We start from the raw sequence: 14776 nt of genomic DNA, 5'->3' as shown, positions 1-14776 counted from the left end.
TGAAAACCCGGGTTCAAATCCCGGCGCCGGAGAGAATTTTTCTCCGTTCCATCACTCTTTCATCATGTGATGACGCAGAATATCTGCATGGAAATATCATATGTACTTCGGTACATCAAAATATATATTTAAAATGTATGGCAAACTAACGAGAGGAGGAATGTTTCCAAGAATTTAGTAAATATAAAGCCAATATTTTACCACCTGGCGAATCTATATAATTCGGTTCTTTCCAGATTAATAGGTTGTTCCTATCATGTATCTGCCGCGATCTCGAAACTTCTATCACTAACTCGGCGGTAGCAATCTTCCGCGTCTCTCGTCTATACTACTCTGGAGCAAGTTTCCAAACCTCTTGCCCACACCCGACGGGATCAAATTTCCGAGTGACAATGCATGACCATCCGCCTTTGCAAGAAAACTCCTTTCCGCTCCTCTCATCGCTCCTCGCTGCCATGAGTAATGAAACTTTCGGGAATGCTGAGTGAAAAGGTGGCGCTGTTGACAGAACAACTCCGTCGATTGACGCGCCGTGCACGACTCAATTGTTAGCTATAGAAAATGTGTTATGTGAAAAATTAGACTATCAGTTGTTATTGATGATTGACACTGAAGAAAGCAAGAAAAGCGATGTTCTAATGTACTAATTAACAGTTGCTTCTGTTTGATACTTTTTTTACATTTTCTTTGTTTATAAACTTTAAATAAGTACCGGTACTATATGTAAATATTATTTTTATTATATATATATATATATTTTTTTTTTTTGTCATTTGCAAGGTTCTGTTACAAAATAATATTAATGGGCATCCATGCGTTGAGTTAAGCTATGAATTGCTGAGGGCGGGGTAATTATATCTAGCACGCAAGCATCTAATACCCAGAACCGGACCTGGCGGTGACTGCCATGTATGAACTGGAAACTATTGGGATTTCGAAATCTTCACCAAGAATGTAGAACGAATTGTGCATATGATAACTAATTTCTCCTAAACATAGTCGTCTGGAGACATATTGGACTGATCATTTCATTCATTTCCCTGTATTATCCAACAAACAAAATTAAAATAAAAGAAAATCAATTTCGAGGTCATCGTCAATTTATGTTTTTGATTTCAAACTAAGATTTATTAAATATTTACTAACTTATTTACAATTCTCTGATAAAGTGACTTACAAATAATTATGAATACGAACACAATTCTTCTGATAGAATAGGAAGAAATCATTGTGCACTGTCGGTGGGACATAGAGGCGGTATCCCAGAAAAACACTTTTCCTGCATCAAAGATGCTAAACACTGGCATTTCCTTGAAAATCTGCATGTCATTGTTCATACCTGCCACCACCATGTCCAGATAATGCAGTTCCTGTAAGTTGTCATAGGTGAGTTTATTCTGGTGTGGGGCCAATACTCGGGCTATCTCTTCCCTCACTCTCTGCTGAATGTCAGGGTGAAAAGCTAGCTCGTAGAGGGCGAAGCACAGAGTACTGGAGGAAGTCTCGAACGCGGCACCAAGGAATACGAAAGCCTGTACTACGTAGTCATCACTGTCCAGAGCTGTTGGAGAAGTCATATGGTAGAGATCATTAGCAGAATTCAAAGAAATTTATGAATAAACGAGTGAATGGACAAATAAAGATGTATAGATTGCTATCTACCTTAATGTCTACACAGAGTGTTAGAGAATGTTACAGTACAAATCTCAAGAAGAAATCAGTATGTGTAAGGAAATAACTTACTGGTTTTCGTGCCATTACTAGCGTCCATCTTTTCCTGGTTTATGAGTTCAATCAAACGGTCCAAGAAGTCGTTGCGCCCTGACCCATGTTTTAGTCTGTAATGAATAGTGATTACACAAGATTTATTATTATTACTAATCGAATGTTTCATTCGTTAACACAAGTGTCACATAGCTAAGGCTGTGTTCTTTCTATGATGATGATGATGATGATGATGATGATGATGACGATGACGATGACGATGATGACGATGATGACGATGATGATGATGATGACGATGACGATGGTATAATATAATATAATATAATATAATATAATATAATATAATATAATATAATATAATATAACATAATATAATAATAAATGAAGAGTCCATTGCAGGAATGATGGTGTTAATGTATAGCTTAAGACATATAGAATGTACATAGAGAGTTACATGGCATTAACACTGATAGTCATTGTCCAGTAATGATCGGAAAATTACAGTTAAGCTTTGAGCGCTAAGCATTTCAAACTTTCAATTGCTTCTCCTGAAAAATATATTCCAAATGACATCTATCATTCTTGCAGTGGACTCTTCAAATTATTATTATTATTATTATTATTATTATTATTATTATTATTATTATTATTATTATTTGCTAAAGTACGGGAGAACATTTTTAAACTGACTATTAGGAAATAGAGCCTACACGTAACTAGTAACGATAATGGAGTTGGATTAATTAACTTTGCCATATTAAAAAATTTAATTGTCAAAAGTACAACATTCTCCCATTAGGATATACATAGATAATATACTTGGACTTCTCTAGACGGATTGACACAGAACGAATTAGATCACATCTTGATAGATACACAAAGACATAGGCCTACTAGTATAGAACATTTAGGAGAGCAGACTGTATGTAATTCTGACCATTATTTGGTAACTGGAGAATTAAGAGAAAGGCTATCAGTAGCCAAACGAGTAGAGAAACAAATTAATATTAGGAGATTCAGTATTCCAAAATTAAAAGACGAGGAAACTAAGCAAATTTATCAGGTGGAAATTTCAAATAAGTCTGTAGCTCTAGGAAGTTCCGAAGAATATGAGGAAGAGTTAGATGTTAATAGCTTGTAGGAAAATATCAGACATTTTCAAAAATGCAGCTGAGCACAGCTTAGGTTATTATGAAAATAAGGAAAAGGAACCGTGGTTTGTTAAAGATTGTTCCATGATAGTAGAAAGAAGGAAACAGGTAAAATTGAAATTCTACAGGATTCAGTCCAGACAAACAGAGACAATAATTTCAATGGAAGACGGGAAACAAGTCGTACACTAAGGAATAAAAAGAGAGATTATTTGAAGGAAAAACTGAATGAGATAGAAGCAAATAGTAAGGCAAGAACATTACAGACTTACGTAAGGGCATAAAGGAATTTAAGAACAGATATCAGGCAAGGGTAAACGTGATCAAAAATGAGAATGGTACTTTGCTTGCAGACACTCATTCAATCCTTAACAGATGGAAAAAGTATTTTCGGTAACTACTAAGTGTACATAGACCAAATAGAAATGATCGGGACGACATTAAAATTACAAACTGCTGAGCAATTTATACCCGAACCCACAATTTTGAAGTAGAAATTGCGGTAGAAAGTTTGAAAAATTACAAGTATCGATCAAATTCCAACAGAATTAATACAAAAGGGCGGAAGAGCATTATCCAGCGAAATTTATTAGATTTACTTGCTATTTTTTAAATGGAAATTGTACTAGAGCAATGGAAGGATTCCATAATACTTGTACCTATCTTTAAGAAGGAGAGAAAGACTAACAGTAGTAACTTTCGAGGAATATCACTTTTGTTGACGTCGTACAAAATGTTGTCCAATATTCTTCTGAGAAGATTAACTCCATACATAGATGAAATTATTGGGGATCATCAATGTGATTTTAGATTTAATAGCTCGATTATTGATCAGATTTTTGGTATTCGATAGATATTGGAGAAAAATGGGAGTATAAGGGCACAGTAGGGGAGAGTTGCCGAATTTGGACCGTTGCCTAAATTGGACCGCAGTTGTATTTCCATATATAGAAGTATTTCAAACATTTCAGTTGGCACCACTGCTTGCTGACGCTGCCTAAGGTACTCATCTTGAAGTTCAGTGAGCTGCAATCATCTTAGCGAATAGGATTGCCGTTAATGTGTTTTGGTGTTTTCTCTTTCAATTTTTATGCTACCGATCTTAAGGTTTTATATACAGTAGGAGTAAGTAATAACAATTTCTATACTATACGTTACAAGTATTTTTCATTAGCTACTATCTGCGTGTTTTAAAACTAGTTTTTAATTTCATGTGTTTGTTTAGTGTCGTCTGTTTGCATAAGTGAACAAGTTGCCTAGGTTGGACCTCTGCCCGTTGCCTGGATTGGACTAGTCCAATTTAGGAAACTTTGTATTTTTTTTCAACATGAATATAAAGAATTATATGGTGAACGTTAAGAAAATGTAGTAGTATATTGGGGGATTCTGTGTCTTTATGTTTCCAAGATGTCAAAAAGGGGAACCTACCAGAAATGAAATGATGGTTTGAAGAGGGCGGTACCAGCATAAAGAAATGGTGACTATGGACTCAGCGAGTGTGCTCGCATATATGGAGTGCCATAGACCATGCTGATTGCAAGAACGCTTTCCAATGAAGTCCTTCAGAAGGCAAGCAACCTTCAATTGAGATATGGAAAAAATTATTATTGCCGACCACATTCTCTTGTTTGAAGAAAGGTTTTTATGGGTTGACAATCAAAGATATGCATAAGCTTGCTTTTGATGTCGCAGGAAAATATGATGCTCCCTACACTTTTAACAAGGAGAAAAAATGGCCGGAAAGAAGTGGTTCTGTGCTTCTATGAAGCGAAACTCAAAACTTTATCTCTGTCACCCAGAAAGAGCATAAATGACCCGAGCTAAGGGGTTCAATAGGAAGAGTGTTATCCAGTTTTCCGACCTGCTGAAAAAAAAACTGTCGATGAGAATGGTATCATAGCAAATACTGTGTTCAATGTTGACGAATGTGGATTTACAACGGTGCAAAAGAAGCAACAGAAAGTTATAGCTCAGAAAGAGAAACACCAAGTTGGAGCCGTAAGTGGTGAAAGAGGTGTAAACACCACAGTAGTCTGTGTTGTCAATGCGGCGGGGTTCTTTATACTGCCACTGGTAACTTTCAAACGCAAGAGGAAATCATGTCAGCTTTTTATTTTTTTTTATGTCTACGTTTCCTTATTCACATGAGTTTCCTAGCCAAACAGGGACATTCCAATTTTACGTAACTTTTTTTTTTCTATGAGTCTTCCTGTAATTTTGAAATAGGCTATGTAACTGAGACAAGCAACTAATATAAAACTAATTCAGTGCAAAGAGAAATATTCTGAGTGTAACAATCAGCTTGAATGCAATAGTGTTTCTGTAATTAATTTATCTTGTTTTTCTTTAATTTTTCATCAAAGTACAGAGAATTGTGCAACTTCTTTCACCAAATGTTAATATCTGATACATTATAACGTAAAATTTGGTGAATTAAAAATATTTATAATAAATACCCTTCTTCTACTTATGTGTTTACTATTACTAATGTATTTTTGCGAGGTCCAAATTGGGACACTATGAGTCCAAATTAGGCAACCGGTTTCCCAATTTGGACCACTTCCATGATTTTGGTTTTACCTTTTTATATTTATTAGGAATTGTGTAATTTAAAATATAACACTATAGGATGAAAGTACATAGGATATAGAATGTACTAGAACATATTTTGATTTAATTTAATCATTATTAAAGACATGGGATTAAAAAACAAAAAACTGGTCCAATATAGGCAACCTTCCCCTACATTATTCATAGATTTCAAAAAGGCATATGACTCGGTTAAGAGAGAAGTTTTATATAATATTTTTATTGGATTTGGTATTCCGAAGATACTTGTTTGATTAATTAAAATGTGTCTCAGTAAAACATACAGCAGAGTCCGTATAGGCCAGTTTCTGTCTGATGCTATTCCAATTCGCTTTGGGCTAAAGTAAGGTGATGCATTATCACCTTTCCTCTTTAACTTTGCTCTAGAATAGGAGAGTCAAGGATAACAGAGAGGGTTTGGAATTGAACGGGTACATCAGCTGCATGCGAATGACGTAAATATGTTAGGAGAAATTTCACAAACTATTACGGAAAACATGGGAATTTTCCTTGAAGCAAGTAAGAGATAGGTTTGGAAGTAAATCCTGAAAAGACAAAGTGAATGATTATGTCTCGTGACCAGAACATTAGACGATATGTAAATACAAATATTGGAAATTTATCCTTTGAACAGGTGGAAAAATTCAAATATCTGGAACAACAAGACGGGAGGAAATTAAACGTAGAATAAAATGGGAAATATCTGTTAGTATTCGGGTGGGAAGCTTTAGTCAACCAGTCTGCTCTAAAAAAGCTGAAAGTTGGAATTTATAAAACAGTTATATTACCAGTTGTTTTGCATGGTTGTGAAATTTTGACTCACTTTGAGCGAGGAAAAGAGTTAAGGGTGTTTGAGAATAAGGTGCTCAGGAAAATATCTGGAGCTAGGAGGGATGTAGTTACAGGAGAATGGAGAAAGTTACACGACGCATAACTGCATGCATTGTATTCTTCATCTGGAATAGCGGACCATTAAATCCAGACTTTGAGTTGGGCAAGACATGTAACACGTACAGGTAAATATAGAAATGTATATAGAGTGTTAGTTGGAAGGCCGGAGGGAAAGAAATCTTTGGGGAGGCCGTGACCTAGATGGGAGGATAATATTAAAATGAATTTGAGGGAGGTGGAATGTGATGGTACAGACTTTGATCTTGCTCAGAATAGGGACTAATGGCGGGCTTATGTGAGGGCGGCAATGAATCTCCGGGTTCTCTAAAAGCTATAAGTATGTCACTCTTTCTTTCTTTCTTTCTTTCTTTCTTTCTTTCTTTCGTTATAGCGTCTCGACCAGCCCTCTCGTTGTTGAACATTATTCACTTAACTTTAAAGTAAGTTTAATGAGTTTGTTTTGCAAAGAAGCTGTACTTGTTTATAAATAATCTAATGAAATCTGTAGGTCAAGAAAAACGAGTTAATTAGAAAGTTATAAAAATCTTGCATACATACAAGCTGATTTCAGTTTGCGCATAAATTACCTGTTTCGTAACTGATGGTAAACTAACCATAGGAAAATGAAGTAACCGGTGATCAACAATCGATAGTCGTTAAAATTAAAATAACGTAATTTCTGTTAATCCGTTCAGAGAACATTTTACTGCAAATTCACACTCAGTTTGTCACAGAGACAACAGCGCTAGACGTAGGTACTTACGAAACAGGTTGTACAGTGAGGGACAGAAATGTTGAGCGGCTCGAGAACCAAGTCAAAGAATGCCACACTGCGCATGCTCCGGGTCAAAACGCACATTTTGTATCATGAAGAGATGTTCGTTTCTCTCTTCTGTTTAAATATTAGCCTACATAAGTTATCTATGGTGCGTAGACATTAAAATATGAAAGGAATTACTATATTTGGAGAAATTTCAGAATATGGATACCATTCGTTCCCTCTTACTCCAAAATTCCAACCTTGTACACAGAAAATAAATTATTGGCAGTGAAAATTGCCTTTCGTAAGCATGATCATGCGCATTCGACAAACACAGACAGATCTGTCCTTTTTAGTGTTTCAAGATAATTGTTATCATTGAGGTATCCGTATACTGAAAATTTTCCCTTTTAGGAACTCTAATTAATATGAAGCCCTACAAAAAGGCCGTATATTTTTACACGCTTAAAAATATAAAGCGTAATTGATCGTGTCGGGATTCAAACCGTTGCTCCCGCACACTAGAAACATATGCTTTAAACTACACGACCACTTCGCGTGCCTTCAAGCAACGAATGTTTTCATAACATGGTTGAATGCTCCCGGCTCTTTTGCAGGGAAAATATACGGCCTTTTCATAGGACTTCATATTAATTAGAGTTCCGCAGTGCAGAAATCAATACATGTTTACTTGAAGCTGTTTAGTTTAATATTTAATACCGCATTTTATTCATTTCAACTCAATTTTAAAGCTATTAAGCTTTTGTAATACGTGACATAATGCCTAATGCAATATATACTATGAAACATAAAACTCACAAACAAAGTAAAAACAGCTTATTGCAACCATGAATGTTCCCAACTCGCTTGGTTACAACATACGCAAAAAAAGTGAACCACGAAAAATGATATCTTCCTTCCGAAGAATTTTAATCAAGTGTCAATGTTATTTTAGTTTTTATTTAATTATTGTTCAATTTTAACATATTATGGTATTGTGATATTCACACATTGCCCAATCTAACAGCTGAATTAGGACATATCTAACCAACGAGCATTGCCTAAATAGTTAAGTGTAACCACGATTACTGTCATTTTGAATACATTGCATTTAACCTATATTGTACCAATATTAAGCATGTATAATGTGAATGTTTCTCATGATCTGATGATGGCATACCATTCCGAAAACGTTAATCAATAAAATGCAATATAGTTAATAGCACTATATATTATATGATAAGCAAATAGACGGTCCCACTTATCCTATACTCATTGCATCCCTTCTTACCGGTCAACACCACTTTGAAAATGAAATTATCTCATGTAATGTTGATGAACCAGTACTCATATCTCGAAAGAGATTAATTTTAGGACCAGTGTTCATTAGATTTTTTTTTCTTGTTTTGATTAATATTGCCACCTCTCAGAATATTGAATGCTGTCTTTTTAAGTGACAAACACATTGAACATCTATGATGTTTATGAACACGTACTCATGAACTATGTGAAAATATTAATTTAGGATCCATTGTTATATTATTTTTGTTCTTTTCATTAATACTACCACTTTTAGAATATCGAATGCTCAATTTCTAAAAACGAAAATCACATTGAACATGTACCGTAAACTGGGGTAAAGAGGATGACATGTGGTAAAGTGGATCATATGTGTATTGCCTAGATAAGACAACGCCACATGGATCACACATGAAAAGAAAACCTTTCTTCTATAAGTGCCACTAAAAATAGTTTTCTTTGCATGTGTGAACCATGTGGCGCTGACTTATCTAACAATACACATATGATCCACTTTACCACATGTGATCCTCTTTACCCCAGTTTACGGTATGTGATAACTACTGAAGCTTTCCTGGCGACGTGATAACTCAAAATTTTCTCGGGCTTCCAGCCAGGTCATAAGTTGGTGATCCACCGACGTTTCGAGGATGTTCATCTTCCTCCTCTTCAGGGTTAAATGATAACTAAGGGTACCCTTAATTATCATTTAACCCTGAAGATGAGGAAGATGAACATATTCGAAACGTCAGTGGATCACCAACTTATGATCTGGCTGGAAGCCCGAGAAAATTTTGAGTTATGCATGTGATGTTGATGAACAAGTAGTCACATTTCGGCAGATATTAATTAGTTTTAGGACACATGATGTTTAGACTTCATTTCCGTGTTTGATGAATTGTATCACCTCTCAAATTATTCAATGTTCTTTTTTATTCAGTGAGACTGTTCTGACTTTTCTCACATTTGCTGGTAGGTAGCGTGATTTAACCTGTATTCTATGGTGGTCCATACAAGCCTCCTGAGGAACTCCGAGGTGTCCTCGTCCACGAACCGCAGCTTGAAGAAGCTCTGCAAGATGGGACACACGAACATGGTGAGACAGGCTAGCCCCTTGCTGATGGAGAAATCCGTGATGTTCGCTATATGTTTCTTGTATTCGGAGTCCGGGTTCTCCAGCGAGTTGCCGTCGATGCCCATCGCGCAAGAGGCGATAACGTCCATGGTGTACCGCTTGGTAGCGTCCCTCACGAGCACGGGGGATCCTGGGGACCGCATATTGTATTAGATTATCCTACCCAGCCTCCTGGAAAATATGTGGCGTGCCTCTCTCTGCTGGGAAAAGTAAGGAAGGAAGAAAGAAAGAAAAGCGTGAAAGAAAGAAAGAAAGAAAGAAAGAAAGAAAGAAAGAAAGAAAGGAACAAAGTAAAATTACATTAGTTTATGAATGGATAGATGGGCAGGTAGATAAAGACAAAGAGACAGATGAACGCATGGGCGATAGACAGATATGTAGGTTGAAAAGTAGATAGGTTGATATGTATCGGGTGAACAAAGTAATGTCATTCATTTCAGAAGGTTAATTTTTTAGATATTTCAAACAAAATTTAACACAACTTTGCTCGTTTTTGTTTCCTTCTAGAGATAAATATTGTTTTATATGAAACATTTCATAGCGTGTTTTGGGAAAGCCATTGATTTAATTCCCAATATGTTCAATCAGAGAGCAGTGTATTATGATAATAAGTGATTCAAATCATTTTAATTTTGTCATTTAAATGTGCTAAAATTATGTGCCAACAAATGTAACATTGTAAAATTCCTTTGCAGAACGAAATATTACATTTGTTCGGATTAAATTTCTGCGTATTTAAAGGGGAAGAAACGTAAATTCTTTCAATTTTATTATTCATCGTCATAATACATTGCTGTCTTAAATTTACTGAGCATATTAGGCATTTAATTAATGGCTTTTCAAAACATGCTATAAAATGCTTCCTCTAAAACAATTTTTGTTCCGAAAAGGAAGCAAAAACGAGTAAAATTATATGAAACTTTTTTGTTCGAAATATCTCAAATAATAACACCCTGAAATTAATGACATTACTTACGTTTCATTCTGTATAGTAGGTAGTTAGATAGGTAGGTAGGTAATGTATATATTGTAGATAATTAATAAATAAGTAAGGTAGCTGAAAAGAGGAAGGTATACAGGTTGATAATAAAATGCATAAGGAAATAGATAAATAGATAAGTAAGAAAGTAACTGAAAAGAGGTAGGAAGTAAAGAGGTAGATAAATAGATACGTAAGCAGATAGATAATTGGTAAGTAAGCAGGTAATTGAAAAGAGGTAGGTAAGTGTGTAGCTAAATCACTAGGTAAAGAAATACGTAAGTAGGTACATAGGAAGTAGAATGATGAACAAATACGTAAATAGGTAAGGACGAAAACACATAAATATCAAGTAAGATAGTAGAAAGGCAAGGAAGCATGTAGGTAAATGACTATTTAACTAGGAGCCAAGTTAATTGGTAAGTGAACAGTTGATTGGGTAGTTAAGTATCTAGATGAAATGTCACTTAACTACGTAGAAAATAGTGTGCGTGGATGCTCGCACTGCAGAACTGATTACTGACTGACACTCACCGTCTGCCGTTGCTTCTTCGAGCATACGAATCAGTTTTGTGGCACAGGATTCAACCTGTTCGAACATTTTCTTCGTCTTTCCAGCTGAGAAGGATGGCTCCAATTTCGCCCTTACCTGCCTCCATCGCCGTCCTTTCAAAACAAACAAACATTTCCCCATTATGGGGTCAACTTTCTCATCAGTCCTTATAACTCTGTCTATAAAATTGTGCGAATCTTTAATAAGAATATCCTTGACTAAATCCAAGTTCACCACCACCAAACACGGCAAGTCGAAACAGAAGATCCCCATGTACGGTTTGTCCTGGTTTTCATCGTACACCTTCTTCAAGAAGAGCCCTATATTTGTTTTCTGGAGGACTGTGTCTTTCAAGTTACCCACGAAGGGAATCGGTTTTAAGTATGGAATCCCGAGTTTTTTCCAGAAATTATAATTCCTGACCATATAGCAATATATAGCGACAAAAATTACAGTTAATAAGGCGATTGTATACACAATTATCGATGCTAATATAACTTCCATTGTTGTAAAAATGTTAATGTGATTTTTGTGACGGAATCAGTTCTTTCTTCTGCAGAAGAAGCAAATGTGAAAGGATTACACGTAGAATCGCAACTGTGCTTGCATTAGAGTAATGCAGTATGTGGACTCGAGATAACTAGAGTATTGCAACTGACAGTAGCAGGATTGTAAATTCTGCATGTACATAATATTCGAATGATGATGTGCTCAGACCAGTTTTAGCGATCTTGTCTTGCATATGCTATAGTAAGTTGTTTTCTGTTGTCGGTGGCATTGAAGTTTACGTAGAGGATCGCTCTGTTAAGAATGTGTCCACCGGCGGCATTATTTCGAGGCAAGGTAGAGCAGTTGCCCCCTCCTGAATTTAAGATTAAAAAAATTAATAATTGAGCAGTACTACCAAAAAAACGTGACAACTGGTTGTTTAATTTTAAAATATTCCACTTTCATAAAAGCTGAAGAAATAAAAGACGAGGGATGTTGGGACTAATTCAGGAAATTGTTGTCCCCAATGAAACAACAGCGCAGCTTTAAAAAGTAAATTTTACAGAATAAAGTTTTATTTCAATTATTCATTTCTGGATTAGATTATATTAACAAGTTTTAGATTATGTTTTATAAAATGAAACTGCATATAGCATCAAGTTTTAATCTTTATACGTTTGTTGGGTACAGAAAGAGTAATGCTTATTGAAGCTTGACTTGGCACGTTGTTTTATTTTAGTTCTTCTCTGCTGTACTGAATCTAATTTTGCTTCATTACTAAATTGACAAAAATTCACAAAAATAATTTGAAATGTTTGCTCAAAATATATTTGAGACAAAAATAGCAAATCAACCTGCATCTAAACGTCGATTACAAGGAAATTCCATAACATCAATCTATACATATAATTTGAACTGGTAATGAAAATTACGGGAAAACGGCTGAACGGATTTTAATAAATGACCTCACATTTTGAAGCTTGAAACCCAAAGTTTTTCAGAAAAATAGTAGTTTTTCAGTAAAATGTCAATTTTCCTATTTTCCAAATGCATCTGTCAACAGTTTTGAGAACTAATTGCATTTCAGAATAAAACAAACCACACACTATAGTAAACAATAGGCTATTACACGAAGGCCATGACCTGCTGATTGCTGACATATTTAGAGTTCAAATTTAATTGGTTATTAAAAACTTCAAGACTTGCTAAAAATAATTTACAGGTCTGATTCTGCGGTATGTAATTTTCTGAGTACAGCTGTGTATTGGTTATTAAAATTTACAAAACTTGAGGTGGTTTGATGACATTATAGCCATTAGAAATGAAATATTATTATAGTTAATACCATGATGTGACCATTTTTAATTAATTATATATATTAATGCTATATTGATGATAAGAAAGTGAAACGTTTTGGGGTTATATAAGTAGGGGAGAGTTGGTCAAAACGGGATACTTAACACGGAATCTTGTATATTTCCTGTTGAAGTCATAGGAAACAATTCAATTTTTACTTATGAATCCACTATTCTATGTACTTTCATAATACATTTTGATTTTCACTTCTAATGATATAGCTAAAGTGGGAAAACAATTTTCTTGGAAAGTGCGCAAGTATCCCGTTTTGACCGACTAGTTGGGTAAAACAGGATACTTATTTAAAATAAAGAAAATATTGTTAAGGAACTGAAAAAAATGTGTTTTTATTAAAATGCATAATAACAACACCAAAAAATGTTTTGCATCACCTGTCAACCAGACCTTCAATAAAAGATAAAAAGAAGGAAAGCTAAGGAATGAAAATGTATTTATTTTTAACAGTTGTTGACAAAAAAAAAACAGTTGTTGACAAAATTATAGCAATGGTGTGGATGGCCAAATGGAAATTGAGTATTGGCTGGAGTACCAAATCTCTATCATAGCAACTAAAATAGAGTGTAGTGCTTCCTCTTGCATTGATAATGCTTGGACTCTTCCTGGCATACTGTCTACCACCACATTTATCAACTGTTTACCCATTCTGTCCCATTCTTCAACAGCAACTCTGCATAGGTCTTCCAGATTGAGTGAGGGGTCAGGGCGCGCACAAATGGCTCTCTTTAGTTGAACCCAGACATGCTCACTTGGATTCATGTCTGGAGAAAGTGCGGGCCATTCAAACCTGGCAATTCCTTCAGGATTATGGAAGTCATTGATGGATTCTGGAATTATCGTCCATAAACATGAATCCTTTTCCGAAGTCCTGATTAAACGGTGCTACTATGGCTTGAAGAATGTTGTCTCTATACTGTGGAGCCCTCAGCATTCCTTGGATCGACACCAATTGTGTCCGCGACCCCACATAATGCCACCCCAAAACATCACTGACCCACTACCTTACTGCATTTGATTGTAGGGGTGTCTGAGTCATGTAGCATTACCTGATTCTCTCCACACACATTCTCTCCGCAAGGCATATTCGGCATTCGTCCGTGAATAGAACTTTTTACTAATTTTGTACAGTCCATTGGTGATGATTTCTTGACCATGTGTAAGGTTGTCCATGGTGCCTAGGTTTAAGAGTTGGACCTCGCCATGGACGTCTGGAGGGCAGTCTGCTATCATGTATTCGGTTTCATACAGTCTGATTGGATATGCGTCTCCCTATCGCAGTTTGAAAGTCATTGTTAATCATGCCAGCAGTATTCTCAGCGTTTCTCGTGGCAATAATTCGCAGATATCGGTGATCACATTCTGTTGTTGCACGTGGACGACCACTACGAGGTATGTCGTCGATAATACCTGGGTTTCGGAAGCGATTCCAGGTTTGTACCACATCATTCTGGTTCAATCCTAAGCGGCTCGCTAATTGCCTTGAAGACAGTCCTTCCTGACATAGAGAAACAATCCTCATACGGTTGAAGTTCGTAATTGACCGCCTTGCCATTGTTCAACCTCTTTAGAATGAAATAAAACTGTTTTACCCTGAGTTATTCGCTGAGAGATGAGATTTCTAGCATTTCTGTTTACATCTGTTTACTTTTTCAGTCGCTTTCTAGGGTAGACTTCTACTGTTTCTCAACATTGTTTACGTTTTTCAGACAGTTAAAAGGATAGCTTTCAAATGTTTTTATGAATATTTCTTGAAGTGGAGCGTAAATACCACTTCTACAGGTGATGCAAAACTTTTTTTGATGTATTAGTAGTACTAAAATATGTATGTGGG

General features: G+C 35.7%; 1 protein-coding gene across 1 annotated transcript in view; it reads right to left on the bottom strand.

The window, feature by feature from the left end:
• The window catches only part of LOC138693289 (cytochrome P450 6j1-like), a 38346-nt gene extending 26634 nt beyond the window's left edge, over nucleotides 1-11712 (bottom strand). Inside the window, exons 1-4 of the mRNA XM_069817150.1 lie at nucleotides 11064-11712; nucleotides 9407-9680; nucleotides 1744-1838; nucleotides 1340-1561 (exon numbers count right to left, since the gene is read on the bottom strand). Coding sequence (XP_069673251.1) covers nucleotides 1340-1561; nucleotides 1744-1838; nucleotides 9407-9680; nucleotides 11064-11586 — 1114 coding nt within the window. The 5' untranslated portion in view covers nucleotides 11587-11712. The remainder of the gene's footprint in view (nucleotides 1-1339; nucleotides 1562-1743; nucleotides 1839-9406; nucleotides 9681-11063) is intronic.
• Between the last annotated feature and the right edge of the window lie 3064 nt (nucleotides 11713-14776).

This window comes from Periplaneta americana, chromosome 17 (genome assembly GCF_040183065.1).
Source record: "Periplaneta americana isolate PAMFEO1 chromosome 17, P.americana_PAMFEO1_priV1, whole genome shotgun sequence".
NCBI classification, from domain to species: domain Eukaryota; kingdom Metazoa; phylum Arthropoda; class Insecta; order Blattodea; family Blattidae; genus Periplaneta; species Periplaneta americana.
This window is presented reverse-complemented; position numbering and strand designations above follow the sequence as displayed.